The sequence below is a fragment of the Gadus chalcogrammus genome, chromosome 14 (genome assembly GCF_026213295.1).
Source record: "Gadus chalcogrammus isolate NIFS_2021 chromosome 14, NIFS_Gcha_1.0, whole genome shotgun sequence".
Classification (NCBI taxonomy): Eukaryota; Metazoa; Chordata; class Actinopteri; order Gadiformes; family Gadidae; genus Gadus; species Gadus chalcogrammus.
This window is the reverse complement of record NC_079425.1, coordinates 9,392,546-9,416,198: the sequence shown is the minus strand read 5'-3', so window position 1 is coordinate 9,416,198 and position 23,653 is coordinate 9,392,546. Positions and strand designations below refer to the sequence as shown.

The window sequence follows — 23,653 nt, the reverse complement described above, 5'->3', positions numbered from 1 at the left end:
TTTTGGGACCTCCCTCTCTGCTCCCCTCCTCGTGAGATGACTTCCTCTGAGAGGGCATGGCGTCCCTCAATCCAAAGTTTAGAGTAGAAAAAAAGAGGGGCTTTCCATTAAAATACGACTGCCTTCTCGTTCAGCTGACAACGCCACCCCCCCCCACCCCCCTCCACCCCACAAACCCTTCCTTTCCAACCTACTTAACCACCTTCTTCACTGACATCAAACAGAACTCCTAGACCTGGTTCCCCCTAATGCACACGCTATTTTTAACTAAGCGTTTCTAATAAGCTGCTGGGAAGCTGTAAATATTTCATATGCAAGCACATCTTTCCTTTGTGAAAACACAGAAACACACTTATTTTCGTGATTAGCGACTGACAGAGGGGAGGAAAGGAACTGAATATGCTTGTATCAAATTGCATGCCTTTCAAAAAGGAGGACTCCTAATGCGAGGCGTCGTCTTCCTGAACACCACAGGTATGACTGAATTATTAATCGGCCAGCTCATTTTAATGCTTTTTAAAGTGCTTTATTTTGATGTGCTAAAACATACTTTTAGCCATATTCAGGCAGGCATGCATATGATTATTTCTTCCATCAAAGAGGAGTGTCGCCCTTTCAAAGAGCACAAACAACTCTGCCTCATTTAAAATAGAAGTTCAGATATCAAAGACATTTTACAAAGCCTGGGCTTCAAACAGTGCCATGAACTTTTTTTGTGCTTAACTATAGGAAAGTCTGGTGGTGTGCATAAGGTCTGAATTGTTTCCCATCTGTTAACAACACGACTCCAAATCTAAATATTATGCAGAACAATCAATCAGAGCAATAACAATGTCATTTCATTGACATTCGATTTTCCCCATTGCAAAAACCAAAACCCCAAAACTACCAGGAAACTATAGCAGACGGGTAAAGTGAAAGTGCTATTTGTCGGGATGAAATGCACTTTACCATCCAATCCAGGACTAATTATCCATCTCTCCTGCTAGTGAGTCTCAGGACAGTTTGCAATCCAGTCTAAAGGATAAAGGAGTACGTGTCTCCATGCTTCCTGTAAAACACACTGCACTACACGTTTCCATTAGGTTCCAGATGGGAGTCCATACTGTTCCTTCCACCAGCACCACCACACTTTGAACACCACAACTTTGTCTGCAACTACTCACTGCAAACGGTTCCATGCAAATATCCTGAAAATAACTCTTGCATAATTGCAATGCTGCATAATAGCATATAGATATAGCGCTGTCCTCAAAACAAACTTTATACATGCACATTGCTGACAGCCCCTGGTCGGCCTGGGATTGTGCAAATTAGTATTTCACCATTATGGCAAACATTGCCAAACTTCAACTCAAATCCATATCAAATCCATGACATGAACATAATGAAGTATAAAGCAAGTTTGTTATCCATAAACACTAGTGTAGACAGAACACAGGACTAGTAATCCTTAGGAAGTAGTATAAAGGCCTGAAACTCTCACAGTATGTCCCCTCATCCCAAGCCCCGCCTCCCTACATGAAAGTCAACATCTGCACCTGAAATGAGGAAATGCTAGGGATAAAAATAGCCCAGTCTAATAAGGAACACAGCTGTGTATGTGTGTATGCATGTGTATATGTGTGTGTGTTTGTGTGTGTGTGTGTGTGGGTGTGTGTGCCTGACTACACATGCATGTGTGTGCATGTGTGCATGTGTGTGCAGTTAAGTGACACACTGCAAAGAGAAGTTGAGAAGGGGGTAATCATTTCACAAACTGTGCAGGTGTGTGTTTAAGTAAAGACAGAGAGTCCTCCAGTGCCCCATTCAGAAAAAACAAAACCCGGATCACCTGGTCACATTATAACTAATGGGATTTAATGTGTAGAAGCTCCCAGTAAAAGTAGCCTTTTTTCTGCAAATGTGGAGCAAAATTGGATTTGAGGAGTTCTAAGAGAGCCTAATACTTCAAAAGCTCTCCATATTTGGATAAAAATGTCTATACTTAAATGAGACAAAAGCATGTTGTTCAGCAGATATCAGGTTTAGGCCACGTGTCTCCTGTTTGCAGTGGTTCCCTAATGTGTTGAGGGTAAAATGAGGCCTTACCTGTCCCTTTGGTGAGGTCCTTATCCCCCCCACTCTCTCTGTCTTTGGTTTGGTCCTCCTGGTCTGTGGTAGTCTCACTAGCAGCCTCCACATCCTCGCTCAGCTCTCCTAAAGGGGGAGGAGAGGATGGGATATGTAAATCACCACACCATCAGAATTGGTGGAAGCACTTAAAGGGACGGCAGCGTTTTTTTCGATAGGAGCTTACAACAATTACATTCGCTGACACGCAGTTACAACGGCAGCAGACAAAGAGGGCGGTATCTGCCTGCTGCCCTGTGCTGTTTGGTTGTCAACAATCAGTCTGAAAATATTAAATAATATATACATATGAATATACATATAAATATATAACATTTATATTTATATTTATATATGTATATATAAGTGTGTGTTTATATATATGTATATATATATATACATATATATAAAGAGAATGAGAGAGAGAGAGAAAATATCTATAGAAAATAATACTAATGTCTAAACATAAAATATAAAGTATATACTGTATACATCATAATACTTTTTGTATTATTACTCATGCATCGTTGTTTCTATAGATAGTAACAATAGTAGTTGTTATAAACGGTTTGCTACTATTTAAAGTGAGGTCTTTTATAATAAAAAGTGATTATGAATATGTTATCAGTAACTATCCGTGAACAAACGGGAAATCAAATATTTCTAGATGTAGCAAGACTCTGCAAGCATGTGTGCATATGCACACCGCACACAGACACACACACACACACACGCACACACACACACACACACACACACACACATACACACACACACACACACACACACACAAACAACTGACCCAAGCTGCAGTTGTGCACTAAACTGAGCCGCGTTTCACCTCTGCCACCCTTTAATCGCAACACAGGAATCATAAATATTTAAAACTTTTCTGAGCCCACAACTCTTTGTATTTGTATGCCAACTCAAAGTCAGAAATCCCCTGCAACCACCTTAAAAGCCTCAGCTCGATATAGCAGGCCATTTAGGAGCATTGAAGTCCAAACAATGGATATCCCATAATGCTGTTTGTAAGTAACACACAAAGGAAAGATAGCAAAAAACAGATAATAAAAAGGCCATCAATCTTCTTTATTTCCCTTCAGTGCCCTCTGAGCACTCCCTCTGCCTGTTAAGTTTGTTTAAAAGTAGTCGCACTTGCATTGCAGCAGCATTGATTTGACAACAGTAAACTGGATCACAGTCAATATGGCCCATCAGTTATTACACAAGTCAGCTAATTCTCAGCAAATGTACTTAAATGTTCTTTTGAAAAAAGCCTCCATGCTCAGGATCACTACTCTGTGGGCTATTGATATATTGACAACGCTACAGCAGCTACTGACATGCCCCGTTCAAGCATTCAGCCCTGGAGTCACCACACATCTTATACGAGCTTAGCACCCTGCATGTCTATACAGCGCATGTCTATACAGTTACATTATGTTTTTATAGGGCAGCAGGACTCAATACTAACAACTTGAATGGCAGGCAATACACAGCCGGGTGATCAATGTATGGATTGCATTATTATATATATAATCCAATCTACAGTATATAATGCTAAATATATATTTTTTAAAGATTACTTGGTATCTTGAATATTCCATTCCTGTGCATTTCAATTCCTCTATTCGGAACATGTTTCTTATTTTTATTAAGTAACCCTTAATTCAGGAATTATTTTGCCTGAAGGAATCTTCCCTGAAACTATAACCTGGGTAAAAACTCATCTGAATCCCAAAATCCTATCGAACTCCCACCTGAATAAATCTTCACAACTGCCAGATTAGTGCTCAGATTACACAATAATCCCAAAGTACATTTCTTAAATCTTTAAAAATGCGGGGTAGGGTGTTATTTCTCTGCGACCACACACTCATAAAAAGAATAACGCCATGTTTCATTTTGAACACCCTGACTACGTACAAGTATTTTAGTACTAAAACAGCACTGTAGCCGTCATTTAAAAAATCCCATATTTTGAATATATAGCTTGATTACTGATTAATACAAAATCTGATTATTTACAAGAGACATTGCATTGTGATCATACCAAATGTGAATCCATGTGTACACAGGAGTACTGCATCTCAAAACCACAAAGGTTTTTGCCTATTTCTCATCCCCCCTCGTCGCAGTCTGCAAAAATGATTAAAGCCAGGCCTGCTATAATTAAGGAAAGGTCACCACTGGCCTAAGAGTATGACGCAAATGGCATAGACACTACAATTGTAGTCATGGATTAGCTAGATAGAAAGGGGAGAAACACTTAGAGCTATGGCACTAGGCCATTTCTAACCCAAATCTCAGAGATGTAAATGACAATAGCCTGAAGGATGTCTTCTAATTAATTGTCTTCATTAACCATCCTAATACAATGATATGAAACAGTTCCATTAATCTCATCATGCAAACGGAATAAATCCGTACAACGCCACAGAGATTACGCTCATCTGTTCCGGAAAAAATTCAGCTTCCCTCTTTCACACAGAACCATCCCTAGGCTCTCGGTTCTAGCACCCAATATCCAACACACACACACACACACACACACACACACACACACACACACACACACACACACACACACACACACACACACACACACACACACACACACACACACACACACGCACACACACGTGCTCACGCAAACCACCCGCACATGCTCGCTCACGCACACAAACACATTTTCCTCACTCATGCCTTTTCACTGACACTTAAGTGCAGGAGCCAAATCTGACCCATAGGTGTCACCCTTTACAAGCTGCGAGAGACACGGCAAGTACTCCTCACGCACCCACATTAACGGTTCTCTGGTGCTGGGAGGAGGAAGTCCAAGCAGCAAAAAAAGACAGATACACACATGTGGAAGTTAGGGGAGAAGGAGAGGGGGGGGGGGGGGGAGAGAAAGATATGTTGAGATGACAAAAGCAGATGCTACACAGGAAGTGTCTCCTGAAGATGAGACACCGAAGACAGAAAGATTACCTTCACGTGAGAGAGAGAGAGAGAGAGAGAGAGAGAGAGAGAGAGAGAGAGAGAGAGAGAGAGAGAGAGAGAGAGGGAGAGAGAGAGAGGGAGACCAACACACACAGAGACAGAGACAGAGAGAGATAGAGTATGGCCTTTGTTTTCCCTGAAGAGTGGTGATTACACTAATGCTAATCATACTGACATGCTCAAACGGCACAATAAATAATGGATGGTAACCACTGCACTTTTCAGTCCTCCCTCTCAAGAACCAAGGGGTAGCTTTAAAAAGTAAGTAATAACAGTCTCTCTCTCTCTCTCTCTCTCTCTCTCTCTCTCTCTCTCTCTCTCTCTCTCTCTCTCTCTCTCTCTCTCTCTCTCTCTCTCTCTCTCTCTCTCTCTCTCTCTCTCTCTCTCTCTCTCTAGATTAGGCTCCTCCCCTTGGTCCAAACGACCTGCCCCATATCCCCCAGATTCGCAATCAATAATCGGCACCAACCATAACAACACACGCACATACAGACACAGAAACACAGACACACACACACACACACACACACACACACACACACACACACACACACACACACACACACACACACACACACACACACACACACAGTAAGCCCCTACCTGAGAAGGGATCCCAAACCACCGGCCAGCCGGTCTCTGGGCTGTGCGCTCCTCTCTCATACGCTCGGCGAGCTGCCCTTGTCTTTGCCTGTCCCTCTTCCCTCTCTCCTAAAGTCCGGCAGAATCAGTAGTATCAGTGCGGGGGCTGAGCTGCTCCTCTCCCTCCTCTCTCCCCTCTCTTTCCCCGGGCTCGGGTAGCGCCGGTAGCTATGGGGGGGGTGGGGATGTGGGGGCTGGCTGGGGGGTGGAGGGGGGGGGGTGTGTGGGGGGCAGTGGTGGGAGGTTGAGCTTGGCTATAATCTCAGGCTAGGCGCTCTCGTGCTCCTGGAGAGCCCTGTGTCGGAGCTCTCATTACGCTCATTATGATTATCGGTGGGCTGTTGTTATCATTTATAACCAGGTGTCACAGCGAGGCAGCGTCAATCCAGAGCCCCCCCCCCCCCCCCCCCCACACACACACACACACACACACTGGCCACCGTCCTGCCCTCTCTCCCGCCTTCCTGCCCTGCTTTATCCGGGACGGACAGCTTCCTTTTCTTTAACTCTGCACCGTTGGATAAAAAGCAATCTTATTTCACACCTCAGAGACCCTATCTTCCTCCTATACTTCTACCCCCCCCCCCTTCCCCATCCCATCATCCATTGCACCCCTTCCTTATATCAAAGCTGGCCTGACTCCTGACTGGGGTGGGGGGGGGGTAAAATGAAAGTGACGGAAGGGGTACTACGGGACAATGGGACACACAGACCCCATGCTGGGTTTGGGTTGGGGGGGGGGGGGGGGGGGGTGGGGTGGGGAGGTGAGGGCTTTCATACATTGTCCACTCCTCATAACAGCACACTGGTGCCCCGTACGTATGAACATACATAGATGCTCCTCACCCCACCCCCCCCATCCATCACACACCGCAACCAACGCACAACACCCACAACACGGGAAAAGACCCGCCCCCCCCCCTGCTCGTCCTGCATGGCTCTACGTGCACGTCAAGCCGCTGTCGGAAATGCAAACAGCTGAGCAGAACATACCCCACCGGCTCTCTGAGCAAGGACACAGAAAGGCATTCCAGTCCGGTACTTAATAAATGAAAAAAAACTAACGACGATAAAATACAAGTACCTTCAAATAAGCGTTATTTTAAGGCATTATTGTTATGCGCGCAACATTTGCAAAACATAAAGAAAATACAGACGATAATAAATAAAGCTTGAACCTGTGACCGCGCGGGCACACACACGCACACGCACACACACACACACAACCAATGCACACACAACCAATGCACACATGGAGACGCTTAACACACACTAAACACACACACACACACAAAATCCAAGTACACACACACAGGCGCACACACACACAAGCACATGTGGTAAATCAAAGAAGGGTTAGCTACCTGTTTAAGGCCCATTGGGCGGGTGTTGGCCTGAGCTAGGCTAGTTGGTGCTAGATTCCTGACCTGTCCAGGGCTGGACATGGCAGGCCCTTGCTATGGCCCTGCTGTGACCTCAGCGCTATCTAAATGTGAATGAGTTCTCTGTAGTGTCTCCGTCGGGGCCAGGGACGCCCAGGGTGGGGGGAGGGAGGAGGGAGGTGCAAAAAAAATAGGATAAAGGAGGGGGGGGGGGGGGGGGGGGGGGGAGCGGCGGGTGGGGGGGCGAGGGCAGCTAATAGCTCGCAAAACTTTAAACGCCAACTTAATCACAAACAGCAGGGAGAGCTCACACTGCCTGCTAGAACAATACCACCGCGGCCCCCCCCCCCCCCCCCGCCCCCCCCCCCCCCCCCCCCCCCCCCCCCCCCCCCTCAGCCCCAGCTCTATTACTCTTCTAGTGGTCCCCCCGAGGTCTCCAACGCAACACTTAATGTGACCCCCACCCCTTCCCGCACCCCTCTCCTTTCAGAGTCACCGGCCATTTCAGTGGACATTAAGCACGGTCAGGTCGCCAGGAGTCACACGCTGGAATTCGTTTCATCCATTCAGAGCTGCGGGCTCTTATTTACTAAACAATGCCCAACTAATTCAGGCTGGTTGGTTATACTTTAGGTTGGGTGGATCACCCTCGAAGTTAATTTATAATGCTTTCCATTTGCTTTGATGGACAAATGTTAAGGAATCCTAATGACACTAGTAATAATAATAATAATAATAATAATAATCATAATAATAATCATAATAATGTATAATAATTATAATTTTAATTATTAATGATACAAATATTATTATTGTTATATAATTTAATATAAGAGCCACTTCAAGCGACGCAAACAGAGGAGGCGATAGAAAGAATGTGTTCAGACACCCACATACACGCGGGGCCTGGCTACTGCCGCTCCAGTTCACTCCTCTTTGTGTTTTCCTTGAGTGATAAAGGAGAGGAGGATCTAGGTTAATGTGGCTACACAGGGAATGAGCATTCAGGGAATGCTCACTCTTCTGCCCCAGCAAACCCTCCCTCTACTCACTCCCTTTCCTCGTCCTCGTCCTCCTCCTCGTCCTCCTCCACCTCCTCCAATAATACACACACACACTGTGACTTTTCTCTCAGCACCATCGAGGACGGCAGTGTCACAAACACGCATTATGCGCACAATGGAAGACACACAGGGTGTACTCTTCCCTTTGCTTGGCCGTGGCGTGGCTAAAAGCCTGTATGGGGGGGCCAGAGGCATCACTGGGCCAGGCCATGCTCCTCCGTCTCCTCCCCGCCTTGGGGGACAGTATCCCGCACAAAGAGCGCTTCCTCCGCCAGCCCTCTGCCATGCATTCATACTTCATACACATTGTCCCTCTGCACCACTCTTGTCTGCTCTTAAATCAACCATTTATTGATGCGTCTTTTAGGGTTTTTTCTTCTCTGCAGAGCGCCAAATAATGCCTTCTGCTATTTTTCCTAGCAAGCTAGCCAAAAGGAAACGGAAAACACAATCAGGGTGTGTGCTCGTGTGTGTGTGTGTGTGTGTGTGTGTGTGTGTGTGTGTGTGTGTGTGTGTGTGTGTGTGTGTGTGTGTGTGTGTGTGTGTGTGTGTGTGTGTGTGTGTGCGTCTGTGTGTGGTGTGGTGTGGTGTGTGTGTGTGTGTGTGCATCTGTGTGTGTGTTTGTGATGTGTGTGTGTGTGTGTGTGTGTGTGTGTGTGTGTGTGTGTGTGTGTGTGTGTGTGTGTGTGTGTGTGTGTGTGTGTGAGTGTGTGTGTGTGCATGTGGGTGTCTCTGTGTGTGCGTGCCGGGGGGGTGGGTATTAGTTGAGGGGGATAGCTAATAAAATAAAAATGAAAAAAAACGTCACCACTGTCACATTGGGCAACCACATCAACTCTGAAACATTCACCAGTGGGTTGGAAAATGTGATGTTCCAGTTGTGACAGAGCGATGGGCCACCCCTCCTCTCTCTCTCCATCAGGGCGGACTCTGAGCCGCGGAGCACTCTGAATATGTAGAAACCCGGAAAACCTATTGATTTTTCATCCGGCTGATAAAATAGAATATAGGGGAGACTTAGAAACCCCCTAACCTAAAACTGTCACAACTCTTTTGTGCATAGGTCATTTCTCCCCGATGTTTGCCATTTTGCCACAATCTCCCTTTAATTACCCAGGTACGGGGAGCTGTTCTCCATGGAGACTCACATGCCACATACACAGCCTGCCAGGCTTAACAAGACAGCATGCATCTATTATATATGACACACAACCTGCTGCTTTTGTTTTATATTTCATTAATAACTATACTAAATGTGGCTTCACTCACGTTTCCACATCTTCTGTGCACACACGCATGATGTCATGTTCCTTGAGAACCTCCCCCGCCTCAAAAATAAAGCTGAACTAAAAGTGACTGATCGTTTCCTGCTTTTAAAAGAATAACACGTGCATATGAACGGTGGTAATGTAGTCTATTTTAATCCTATGTAGTTATGTGACCCCCCAGTACTTTATACAGTATATCCATGTGTATGCCTGTGTGAACCTATGTACATCCATATATATATATATATGTGTGTGTGTGTGTGTGTGTGTGTGCCCCCGTGTCTATTAACAGGTACTTATCTATTTATCTCTCTTTTTAGGCACAGCACGCCAGCGGTACATTGAACTGACTGCAAAATAACATCTCTGCAGCCTGTCGATTTATCGAATGCACCATTTGCATATCTTTGTAGTGCCTCCGTCTGACGGTGGGTTCCTCTGTGGAGGTATTAGCTAGGAAAATCAATGTGGCCACGGCTGGATGTATGTAGCGCCCATCGCGGCGCGTGCTAGCGGTCGAGGCTCACGCGGCTCGCACCGGGCCTGCCCGCATCTACATGAGCCGCCGCTTCGCTGTAGCCGCTCCTTTCCGCTTGTGTAAACAAACACAAATGCATTTTCCCAGCATGCCCCGGCAGAGGACGGCCCTAGTTGCCTCCCTTACTGGCTGCCCTGCCCTGCGTCTATAAACACTGCCCTGGGCCTGACTGGCTGCCTGTTTATGAAGGCATTTCACATTCTAGATAAAACAGAATTCACAGAGGTTATGAATACCAATATGGCTAATCGATTTGATTAAAAAAATCCTAAAAGTATAGAGCGCTAGGACTAACTCACTGTGTTTGCTCTCAAATGTTCTCCGCTTGCAAAGTTCAGAGCTCTGAAACACTAATCATTAAAGAGGGGAAAGGATAGAGTTTGGCCAATGTTCAAATATTTTTCTTCTATATTTCTTTCAGATAACTCATATAAACAGCTGCTCCGGCCGAAACAGGAACCATCTCTGAGCTCTGGTGTTATCGGACGCCATGCAATGGATTCAAAATATAAACAAGACTGAAGTCGACGGTGGGATAATGAATCTCTCCTTGTTGGAACACCAATAGGATACAACCTAGGCACAAGTTAGCGGCTAAAGAAATTCAATGATGGTACCGCACACATTACAGCTACAAAAGATTGTTACTACTTAGAACCAAAATTCAAAAAGGTTTTTCTTTTTTCACCTAGAACAGTTTGGTTCTGTTATACAAATCAAAGATATTGGTCTTTCGCCATTCGTCTTTCCTGCATGACATACCGCATCCATTACTTTCACATGAAATATGAAAAGGCAATATCCTCTCTGTGTTTGTACTGAAACATATTGTGATTGTGTTGTCATTTAAAGGTAATAATCGCAAAACCTCTCTTTCATTTTCCAGCTCAAATAACCATGAAAAATTAGCCTGCAATGTTGGGGGGGGGGGGGGGGGGAAGAAAGAGCTGCACACAGACCACTTTGCCACCGGGCTTGACGTTTATACAAAATAGGCAATGTTTTTTTTTCTTTCCTCCTATACATTTTTTTGTGCACTTATTTCTTTGTTACACTCTCGCTCCTTATTAGAAAAAAAAGGTTATGCATTTCACCCAATATTGGATACATGGAAGTGTATTTTCTGTATGGAAAGAAGAGGACATACTACCCATACCCCCCTGTCCAGAAGTCTAATTAATACATAAATGGCAAGCTACCAGTGCCCCCCCCAGTGCTTAAAAAGAGAAAGCTTAAACCATAACTTTGGGATGCTTTTGGAGTTTTTAAGTAGTTTGAACCACTAGTGTTGGAGATACGGAAAGTCTTTTTTGATGTAAAGAAATCTGTATTTCCGGTGTGATCCACAAAGTAATGGTAATTGGATGGCTTTCTGTGTTAAAAGCATTAGGCTTTAATAGGCTGCCATTTCCCTTTTTCCACTTTAATTATGTTCAACCAAATCAACCCATCTCTTCTTTGAATTTCACTTATTGAATTTACATTTAACCAAGTATATCTTGCACACAAAGTACGCTGTAAAGCAGATAAAACTTCCTTTAATTAGCTCATGGAAATAAAAAAAATGCGAGGGATAAACCCATAGACCAAAATCCCATTGCCACCCACATTGTACACGAGAATGTATCTCCGAGATACAGTAAAACACATCAATATGTTTAGTGATTCCTAAATGTGAACCGACGTAAAAGAAGGCCAATTTAAGCTGAAATCCTTTGGATTGCTATCCTTTCCATCTCCTTTACAGACCAATCTCTGCCCTGTTACAACTAGCCCAGCCTCCTTACTATTCATTGTAGTGCATTTCTCTGTAACGATGTGTGTGATTAAAAAGATTAGGTATTCCGAGTATACTGCATTGCCAAACGTCTTTTATTAAACCCCCCCACACTCCCCATGGCTTTTTCACTACGGTTTCTTAATTTGCATATGTCTAAAGATGGATTTTATCTGGCATTATAGTTTCTGATGCATATAATGAGATTTGTTTTCCAAATGAAAAAAATAAAACATCATGCAAACCATATGCAATTAGCCGCACCTTTCATTATTCACATATTCAGTTGTACTGTCTTAACTTATTATCACACCAGGTCTGGCGCTGATATTAATTTGGAAATGCACACATCTTACAGCCTTAATTACAAAAGAGACTTAGATCTGCTAGATGGATGCTCTGCACCGATTGATCCATGGGTTGATCTAGTTATCGCTGTAATCTCAGTAGTCTATCCATTAAATCTCTTATCAATCTGTCCTAATCCACGACTAATCAGATAAACAATTACCTCTATGCATGAAACTCTAAATCTAAGATGCTGCAAAAATAATAAACAAATAAATAGAAACTACAAACTGAAAACTGAAACACGCATGCCTCTTGTGAGTTTGCTGCCTTCTATTTTTAATTTTAATGAAGATTCTGTCAACACGTTTGACTCTTGACATACGTGGTTCTGATCATTTCAGTTCCTGCTAGCATGAGGTAATTCACTGCATGAAGGGCATGCATATGGGCACCGGGCCGACGTCTCTAATCACCACTGGCTCTGGTGTGTGTGTCACAACATTCCTCATGAAGTCAGCTGCCTGCTGTGCCACTCTCTGAAGAAAGGGCGAGCGAGTGATTAAAGTCATACATTACTAGCCAATGAGTTCTCTTCATTATAGACTAGAGAGAGAGGGACACAGATAGGGAGAGAGAATGAGAGAGCAAGCGAGAGAGGCAGAGAGAGAGAGCTGGAGGAAAAGCAAGAGAGAGTGAGTGAGAGACATTGAGCGGAGATTTATAGAGAGTGAGAGAGTTTGACACACAGAGCAGAGAGAGGAGAGAGTGAGAGAGTGAGAGAGTGAGAGAGAGAGAGAGAGAGAGAGAGAGAGAAAGAGGGAGACAGAGAAAACGACAAAGACAGTGACAGAGACAGAGAGAGCTAGAGACAGAGACAGAGCGATGATATATAGAAGAGGCTTGTGACAACATGGTTACAGCATGGTCTGTGATGACAAGAGAGGGTTGTGCTGTATTGTAGAATTTACTCATGCTACACATACCTGCTGCCTGGTGTTTCCTAGCTAATAACTCGAGTCACACTATCTCTCTAGTTCAGAAGACAGACTCATCTCTTCCGTTTATTTTTCTTATGTACAGTACAGTAGAAGGGGAAGATATATTATTTAGTAGCCATTGCGAATGCCCTTGGATTGTGAAATGGAGGCCAATTAAGTGGCTTTGCAGCATCCATTTTGTGCCGAGTGAACAGGTATGAGCTGGAGGGGGAGGGGAAGAAGATGATGGCAGAGGAGGAGGAGGAGGAGGAGAAGGAGGAGGAGGAGGAGGAGGAGGAGGAGGAAGCAGATACAATACCTGATGGACCCATCAGCAGATTCTTCTAAATAGGCTTTTGTAATTTACTATATTCAGTGTGGAACATGATGAGGGATGCGACGCCACATAATTTAATATTACTTTCTAACTTTTAGAGGAAACTGTTCAGCTAATGGTCCCGGGATCACATCAGCAGCATTTGTGAAATGAAAGACTAACCAGTGGGCGTGCACGCTTGTGTATGTGTGTGTGTGTGTGTGTGTGTGTGTGTGTGTGTGTGTGTGTGTGTGTGTGTGTGTGTGTGTGTGTGTGTGTGTGTGTGTGTGTGTGTGTGTGTGTGTGTGTGTGTGTGTGTGTGTGTGTGTGTATGTGTGTGTGTGTGTGTTGGCGTTCCCCACCTCCACTCCTACAGCTTGGCTGGTAATGCTGACTGTGCATGCAGGTTGCATGGAAATGAGCAGGCTAGTGGGTGCTGGAGTTGCTTGAGTCCCCAGCCCCTCTAAGGCCAGTCAGGGACTAACCACCCATGCCTGTGGAGACCAAGCCCTACACTTAAATTGCTACCGTGTTACAACACTAGACTACCTCCGCAGGTATAATATATATATATAATATATATATATGAAGAAGAATGTTCTCACTCATTAGCCAGAGGTTGCGATGACTTGTGGGAGACAGCCCTAGGAAGGTTTGTGTGTTAATTATTCATCTCAGGAGCTGCTGGTGTGTTTGGGCGCTGCCAAGCTGATGGGGAGGCTCAACGCAGAATAACATCACTCGCAAAGAGGTCCGTTACTGGAGTTCTGCTGAATAAACAAGCCAAACCCTGTTATGCGGCACGGGTCGGTTACCACGGGAAACGGGTAATCATTAAAAATAAGCACTAAAACAAGTTTTTTTCCTTCCTTTTTTTTTGGTTTTATATGAAAAAGGACTGTGGATTTAGGATGCTCCAGCTTCCTTCGAGGTGGCACCTAGCTTTATAAACGCGAGCATATATTTGTGGTCTGTCTATTGGACTCTCCTTGGCTCTTCAGCAAGGACCAGATGCCTCCTGAGAAGGCTGTGATAAGAATTCATTTCTACCCATTATGTGCTCTTGTCCACCGCCTCAGTTCATCCGCTCAGTTAGACCAAGTCAATGAAAGGGCCAGTAATGAAGCAATCAGATGCAGGCTGCTTCCCTGGACCCAGCAGTCCATTCACGCCCTCCAGACCCCCGTCTCCCAGTGCAGGGGGTAGGGGCTCTGGACAGACTGCACAGAGCATTAATTCATGTTCTTGCCTTTCAAAGACTAGAGGATAGGCGCTATATATAAACACAGCATATATGGGTGTGGGCTAATGAATCTCTTCTCATTCACTCTTCATGCATTATTATTTAACACTTTATTTCCTTTTTACTCTTAGATTTCCGCATAACGTACATAAAAGCAGCAAAATGTCCAATAATTGCATAATATTATGTAGCTCTCATATTATGATAAAAAATAAAAATATACGCAATTATGATAGAATCCTTTTCACCAAGAGCACACACAGTAAGACGCATATTTCTCAACGGGGCATCAGTATCTCAAGGCATTTCCGTAAGACACTATTAAAAACATTCCGTTCCCTCGGTAAAGATGGTCCTCTATGAACACACACACACACACACACACACACACACACACACACACACACACACACACACACACACACACACACACACACACACACACACACACACACACACACACACACACGCCGTCATCTACCGCTTCCTGGAGGATGAGCGCCACCCTCTCTATCTCCAGTGCTACACTGCACTGCCTGCTGCCTCTGCTGCCAGCACTGGCAGCGAGCAACACCCCACCACCACCACCACCACCACCACCACGGCTGGATGCTACCTGACAAGAGCTCCTTAACAAGCAGCAGTCATTAACCCCCGGAGCAGGCAGCTGCCATGTGATGTAGTGCACTCCGCCGGCTGCAGAAGGCTCCTATTGATCCCAGACATACTTGGTGCCTTCCTGGATGTTTATAATCAATATGCAAATGGCCCGCGGCATCGATTCAATATTAATTTTCAATTAGGGAATCCTCTGGGGGTCCTAAGGGGGGGTCAATACAGAACCATTCAGAGCAAAGGCTTTGGCAAGTTGCAGGCATTGACGTTCTTCTGCCCAAGACAACTTACTTACTGTTTATTTAGCCTGGCCGGCTGTAAGCACCGATTAAGGCCTGAGGTAATAGGCATAGAGACAGATGGGTCTTTCTACACTTCCGCCACCACCATTACAAGGCCTGGTTTCTGGTGTAAAGCTGCTATCTACACCAATCAGTCATCACACAAATATTCAGTTGGCATTGTTGTTGTTGCTGTTATGTCTATTGAAGTATTGTATTCAACTACCTAATCAATGCAGTGGGAGAATGTAGTACCTGTTACAAACAAATGAATAGGTTTACCCTGGGTGTAATATCATCATTATAAACTCATTCCCATATCCATTCCAGAATGTCTGTTACTCATCCTGACTAACATTGGTTCCCCCAAATAAAGTAATGAATGCAAGGTTTGGATTACTGCTATTGAATGGGGTCAAAAACTAAAAAACAATATCATTGATTTACAAGTCTGTTTTATTTCCTGCACAGACAGTATGTCTATGAGAGCTTATGTTTGCCGCCTGACTCTCATCCCTCACCATGTGTTCCAGCTGTCTGAACCAGCCAGACTCTAACAACCAGCCGTTCTCCATCCCTAGACAGGTTCCCTGGCTCTTATGCGGCATGTATTACATTAGGAGTGTTATGACATGGCACCAAGCAATCTGGGTTTCCAGGTTGCAGTTTAACTGCAGTTCACAGACAGGAAGTACCTCTTTTACAGCAAGAAGAGGAGGAATGGAAAGGTGTGTGTGTGTGTGTGTGTGTGTGTGTGTGTGTGTGTGTGTGTGTGTGTGTGTGTGTGTGTGTGTGTGTGTTGTGGAGGAGGGGGGGAAACAATATAAAAGGATTGATGTTGTGTTACTGGAATAAGAAGGAATATTTCAGATTATTATTCAAGAACTGTCGTTGTTTCTACACAATAAATCGTCTTTGTAAAGTATGTGTAATTTACAATGACCTTAACAAAGAGAATAAAGATACGCTGTAAAGGAGAGATAACCTTGTTAGACTATTTTCCACCCAGAGATTCACCAACTGGGCTAAATGGTTTAGGGATAGCATTAATTACCACGTTGCTCATTAATGGATGAAGACTTTATAGGTTCCATTGATCAGCAGGACTTGTTAGCCATCATTCGGAGCAACGGTGGATGTAACAAGCTTACATATTGGCATATCAATTAATCCAAATCAATGCTCGCCTAGCAGCTGCCATTCCCCCACAATCTATGTCTAACCCATCCACAATGTGCCTCTGGATTGGCCGAGACGAAAAGCCCATGTCAAAGCAAACTTTATTAAGAGGTTCTCTTAGTTTGTACGTAAGTGGAGGTACATGTGCAGTCGATTTTTTCAAGTAGTACAGAGATGCTATTTCGTTTCATGGTGACACTGACAATGTTGGCATTTTTTTAACTAGACACTAGAAACACACTCTGGGCACAAATTGGCAAGCATTCGACGTGACCCGTGATTGCATCTGACTGCAGCTCCTTCGTTTTTTGTCCTACCTTTATTTAAAAGTAGGAGGGCAACAAGGCCCCTTTCATGGAGACCCATTGATTGGTTCTTAACAATCCTCACTCACTGCCAACCAGGACCATTTCCAAGGGATCGCATACTTTAAATACCGCACGAGAGGGCCTTGGTGCACCGCGGCAGAGTGGAGGGAACACTGGGTGGGTGGTGGGTGGTGGGGGGGGCGGCGGCGTTGTGAATGAGGGAGACGTGTGTGTGCGATAACTAAGCACACCATGACAAAGTGGAGGGATTTAACGTTGTGCCCGCGGCACTTCATCTGCCTAATAAGATGATTGGCTAAGAAAGTGTCTCCGCCGCTCAAAGGGGGGGATATGTGCCCACGACGAAGACGCTCCCGCTGCACCGGGAGAACAGACTCGGAGGCAACGCCGCTGTGCTTGTGCTGCTCGCTCCTGGAGACGTTCGCCGCACGCGCCGGAAGCCGTTAACGTGACGCCTGAGTTGTCCCCTTTTTTGCTCTTTTTCCAAAACGAGTGTATGAGGGTAGGCTTGTTCTGACACGACGTACAAAATCCTTCCAGTTAAGAGTAAATGCATAATGTGTTTATATGTTGGTTTACAAATCCATGCAAAGTGTAGGCTGCAAGCCAGGGGTGCCGGAACTATATGGCCAAGGGGGCCCCAACTCTGAACAGTGGCCTGATAAAAGGCATAGGGGATTCAGATGGCAAAAGATTATTATTACACGTGGATTTACTTGATGACAGAACACGGAGAGCTATCATCAATTAATGGGAATCTTTGTATATGTATGTTGCATGTCATTGACTGCAGCGAAACATCTTCAAACAGCTGTAGATCCAAACTGTCACACTTTCCGGGGTACCTTTAACAGAAAGACTAGCCATGTATGAAGTTAAAGGCAGTACGTGAGCTATTCTACACACATGTCATTTAATCACTCTGTCCAAATCGAGTCTAAATCCACCACGGTCAGTTTCACGGAATGATAGATACGAATGCTTCTACAGATCTGTTGAAATCATATTACATCTTGATTTAGAACTACTTGGTTATGACAATGCAGAGAGATGGTGAAATATGGGCAACTGCTTTTGTTTAAATCGATGCAGCCAACGAACTACATTCAACATTTACATTTACATTTTGGCCCCTGTACTTCTGAAGTTATTCAGGCGCAGCTGCTGGCAGTGTGCGATGGTCAACTACTGCACTCTGATAACCACATAGAGAACACAGAGGTGATATCAGCGCCCTTAAGCCTTGAGAGAGACGAAACAAAACAATATGCAGCCGCACACTGTCTGGGTTCATATACACACATGGAAGGATATAGAAAAAAGCAGGAATTAATCTATACAAAAAAATACGTTATCTTCTCTGTGTGTTGTTGGATCGGACGAGCATATAGCAAACATTGTTTAAGAGCCTGTTAAGATATAAAGAAAAGTTGCGGCCCCCTTTGCACTTTGATCCCTGCTTCGCCAGTTTGATTTGGCTTATATCCTTGTTTTAATTTTTCTATTACACAAAAGACTCCAGATAGTTTAAAAGTTGACCGCCTATTTGTAGTATAAATGAATTCAAAAATGTTTGAAACACGCCTCTGGTTCTAATCTTTACAACTCTGTGAAGGTCAATTGGAGAAATACAGGGAAAGAAAGGGAGGGAGGGAGGGAGGGAGGGGAGTGAGAAAGAGAGAGAGAAAGAGAGTGTGAGAGAGAGTGGGAAATAGTGTGGCAGTGAGACGAGGGGGGCGGAGGGGTCATTGCCGGGGTCCCCATCAGAGACGAGACAGGCAGGCGGGCCGCTGAGTCGGACACCCCTTGCTTGTGTGATACCGGTCCACTTCAAGGCCCCCGTCCCCTGAGCGAGAGACAAGTGGGCTGAGCAATTAACAATTCCACGCTGATTGCCTGAAGCATGTTTTGCTAGGCCATAAAGATAATAGCATAAAGGGTAACGGTCCCCTAAACCCCCCCACCCCCCCCTCCCCCTCTCCCCCCCCCCCCCCCCCCCCCCCCTGCCTTCCCCCCTCCATCTCTTCCCCGGTGTTCCTCTATTAATTCTATCTCTCTATCCTCTCTGGGGCTGGGACGGCAGCCTGTCAGCATGCTTTATGAAAGACATTCCCCCCTCTTAGAATAGACGAAGGTGCATTTAAGTGGAAGAAAAAAAATATATATGAAGATGGCTCCCCGAAGAGTAAACAGGGATGATTATTAAAGGGAAAGAGAAAACTAGAGTATTGGTGTCCCACTGGCTTCTTGATTTGAAAGTCTAATTTGGCAACGGCACACTACGGGCGTGCAGGTATAGACAAAACAAACAGCTTTCTATTTCCCCAGACGAACGGCGCGGGCTCCGATTGGATGCCGGCGACAGCACCGCGTCTCCCACAGTCACTCTGCTAAGCGAGCAACCGCAATCCCCACCCGGTGCAGAGCCCTGCCACTGTGCAACAGGAAGCACTTTCAACGGTAAAGCCTTTATTTAGCTTCTTCTCCTCGGGAGTAAAAAAACAATTTGATGTAGACGAATATAAAAATAGCATGGAATATTCAAATGTTTCTTTGCTGTGAGAATACCTTAAACAGGGATGCTACCAATGACGTTGAGGGAGCATCAAATCCCCCTAGCATATGGAGACACATATGCAGAGGCCATCCATTGTAGTCCTATGATCTATTGTATATCTATATTCAATTTAGATGACCGATTCAACGATAAGCTTTTGGTATCTTGATGTTTATTGTTGTGCTGTGTTACAATTGCATTGCATTTTCTTATGAATAATAGAACTTCACGTACCTCTGTCTGTGTTTAGCAGTATAATAATTGGACGGGTAATAATAATAATTGGATGGATGGATGGATGGATGGATGGATGGTTAAAACCATACATGACAATAGATCTGATCGAATAAGCCCAGACACAATGGCAATGTTGGGATAGACAGCCGGGGCTGAACACTAAGGGAAGGAGACTGCATCTGTAATGAGTAGACAACACGTACTGTAGCACATTGTCCCCAGCCTTGAGAGTTCACGTGACTCCACAAAATGGTCATGATGAACTGCCTCATTTTTTAGGCTTAAGTGCTGCCTTCATATCACTAATGAAACTATATCTATGCTAATAAATGCATGTTTCCAATGCGGTTTCAAGGTGGGTTGCATAGGCAATTTGGGTATTTGCATTACTTTGATCGTTCATCACCAATAAAGAGGAATGTGCATACTTTGGCAACATGGAAAAAATATATTATACAGTTTAAGTTGTTGACGATAAAAATGTTTTGCTATTCATGAAATTCCTTGACGTGAAAGTAACATGGTGACATTAATATATGATCTGATAAAACATACTGCTACAAATTATACATATTTTATCATTTATTTTCCTTAGAGAGCAGATGGCCCTTGTATTCGGACTGAGGGATCAATGGACAAAAATATAGTGGACACCATTCATATTATTGATCTATATTTTCCCCCTTTTTCCCTGTTGCCGTGGTAAAAAAAAACACCAAACAAAACAAACATACGAGGAGGAAGAACAATGTGGAGCGATCGGACAAAAGGTTTGCAGCACTTGCCCCCTCTGGACCCTCAACATGACCCAGCCTCCTCCCCCAGCCGACCCATCCCCTGGCCCCGGCTCCCCCCCCACCCCCGCCCCACCACAGCGCCGGCTGTGTGTGAAAGTCCAGCTGGCACAGTGACAACCCCGCCACCTCCACTCAACAAGGCCGCATCACAGGCCACATATTGTTTATGATATGGGGCCTGTCAGCCATTTGCATCCCAAAGTGGCAACGTGCATCAGCATATGGACACAAAGACACACGCACATGCACATGCACTCCCACAAACACACACACACATGGGATATTCAGAGACATCTTGATATAAATCTATGCACTACAATGTCAAATAGTCTCTTGCTCTAACCACCACCATGTACATACTGCAATATACACAGATAAGTCATACAGCTACCAACAAATACCATTAACAACCCGCAACGCCCGTGAAGCACACACACACACACACACACACACACACACACACACACACACACACACACACACACACACACACACACACACACACACACACACACACACACACACACACACACACACACAGCCATATACACTTGACTTCTTTCTCTAACACCAGCACCGCCACCACACACAAATACACATACAGACACACACACAGACACACATTCACTCACACAAACACTTCACTTCTCTTTCTCTCACACCATTACCACCGCCACCACACGCACACAGACACACACACATACACACACACACAGAGACACACACACACACGGTAACATATACACAAACACACACACACACACACACACACACATGCACACACTTATAAATTGCAGTCACATCCCCCTGCTAGAAGGGATGATAATTGCGGACGGCCAATAAATTACTACTGCCTCCACATCAATTATAAGCATCACGTCTGGCAATGAGGAAAATGAGATCTTGTGACAAATTTCATGAGGCTTGGCTGCCCAGCAGCCTTTCTTAACATGCTACAGATAGCGATCCCTTATCTAGCCTGTGTAATGGGGAGCTACGGATAGAGAGAGATGGAGCTGAGGCCATTTAATTAAAAAGCTAGGGGGGAGGAGAGCCTGTGATTCATCGAAGAGGCCCAGGAAGCAGACAAAGCCTTTGTCTCCAAAACATATTTTGCTGTGTAGTGTCACTCATCAGGGGAACGGGCTTGTGTCTCGCTTGATAACATGTCTGGAGATTCTCCCCCCCCCCCCACCAGCCCCCCACCCCCTTGCCCCCCCTCTTAACACCTCCCCCCTTCTTCCGTCTTCTTACTTGTATAGCTCTTTCCATTTTTTTGTCCTTCTACTCTTGTTTTTTTAGTTTTTTTTCTGCTATTTTATCGTTTGTCATTTATTTCCCATGAGTGTGCTGTGGTGTTTTTCCTCCACTCGCGGTTTTTTATTTATTTTTTGTTACGAATGACTGCGGGTGGACGCGCCACCGTGCCACTGAATGAAATGGGCCCAGCACCTAATTGTATTCCCCACCTGGAGAGCGGGGCAAGGGCGGATGCTTCTAGATCACGCCAATGAGGATTTATGGCACGTCGGGAGACAGCAAAATAAACCACAAAAAGGAATGGGCCCCTAAATCTCATTTCCAGTGCAATATTCATTGCGGCTTTAATCGGATTCACTGATAGTGTTAACGGAAGAAAAAAAAAAATGATGGCTGTGTTCAAATTATGGCGGTGCTCTCTACTAATATTTAACATCATTAGAAAATCATTAGAAAGCCATCATAAAACCTGGGATTATGACCAGAGCATTAAACACAATGATTATTCAGTGTGTTTCTTCCCCACTTTGCCTCCGGAAATGAGATTTCCTCTGCAGCAACTATGTATGAAACTATGTACCATGTATGATTTTTCATAAACACTGAAGCATTTGGAATAAAGGTTTGTGTGTATACTAGCATAGGGCTCTGGGGCATTCCAAGGCTAATTCAAACACTGCATACCTCCACACACTAAAAAAACATTACAAATCAAATATGGGTAGCGGACAGACAGCTAAATACAGATCACTCCTGTTCATTGCAAGGGAGACACATTTGAGTAAACATGAATATGCACAATATCATGTTTATGCATGATTTATGACAATAAACAGTAGTTTGCGGCAGAGGAAGGTGGTGGCAGGAGATGGCTAGGAGATGCTGTTGCGGCGGCTAACATAATCACTAGCCACTGCAATTGCTATTCCGCAGAGAAGCTACATGCAATATCTGAGGCCATTAGCAGTAGGTACCCCACAGGGTGGAATTGAAAACACTAAGTCTGTGAGTAATAACATAACAAATACACACATTTTGAGAATGCTAGTCGAGGGATACACGACTTGATGTCGTGCGGAAAAAGAAACGTCAAAGTTGAGTCTTTACTTTTTTTTGTGTGGGGGCGGAGGGGTGGTGGGGGATTGTCCGTCCCCCCCCTCCCCCCCACCATTATCAAGAGTAGCCATCAGCAAGAAAGATAAAAGCTCTAATGGAGCCGCCACTGGTGGAGATGAAAGGTGCAGAGATGGCCCACTCTGTTAAGGCCCCTCTAATGCAGCACATGCTTCTTTCTGAGGGAATGAGTGAATCCCAGGGCCCTTCCTAGGCTTCCCTGCTGGGAAGCGGGGTGATACAGGTCTCTTATTCCTTGTCGCTACAGAGTCATAACCCCCCGTGACCCTGCCCTCTAACACTCTTTTAAGACCATCTGCAGGCGGGCCACATGCAGAGTGAGGGGAGGGAAGCATTGACATATGATGCTAACTAATGGTTGGAAACAGGGGCTCAAAAGAGTTAAGACGACTTGTTTTTCTGGAGGTTGACCACATTTTTGCATGCACGTGACATTTGAAATAGTCTTGTTTGTGTTCATAACAAGTCATCTTGCCACTATCCTTTTCGAGTCGTGTTTGAGGCACTGAGTTCTTTTTACAAAGTCACACTAAGTTGTTCATTTGCTGCCGGCGTGGCCCGTGACCAACACGTTACTCTGCGCTCCTAGAAAGGCTTGTGTGTGAGCAACCTAACTCTCTGAGCCATTCAGACTAACTGGACGGACAC

The 23,653-nt window shown here is 44.8% G+C and overlaps 1 protein-coding gene across 2 annotated transcripts in view; it reads right to left on the bottom strand.

Annotated features, from left to right (window-relative positions):
- The window catches only part of zfhx3b (zinc finger homeobox 3b), a 149,477-nt gene that overhangs the window by 26,143 nt on the left and 99,681 nt on the right, over nucleotides 1-23,653 (bottom strand). For both annotated transcript variants that reach the window (XM_056607510.1, XM_056607509.1), the window contains exon 6: nucleotides 2,092-2,199. In XM_056607510.1, coding sequence (XP_056463485.1) covers nucleotides 2,092-2,199 — 108 coding nt within the window. The remainder of the gene's footprint in view (nucleotides 1-2,091; nucleotides 2,200-23,653) is intronic.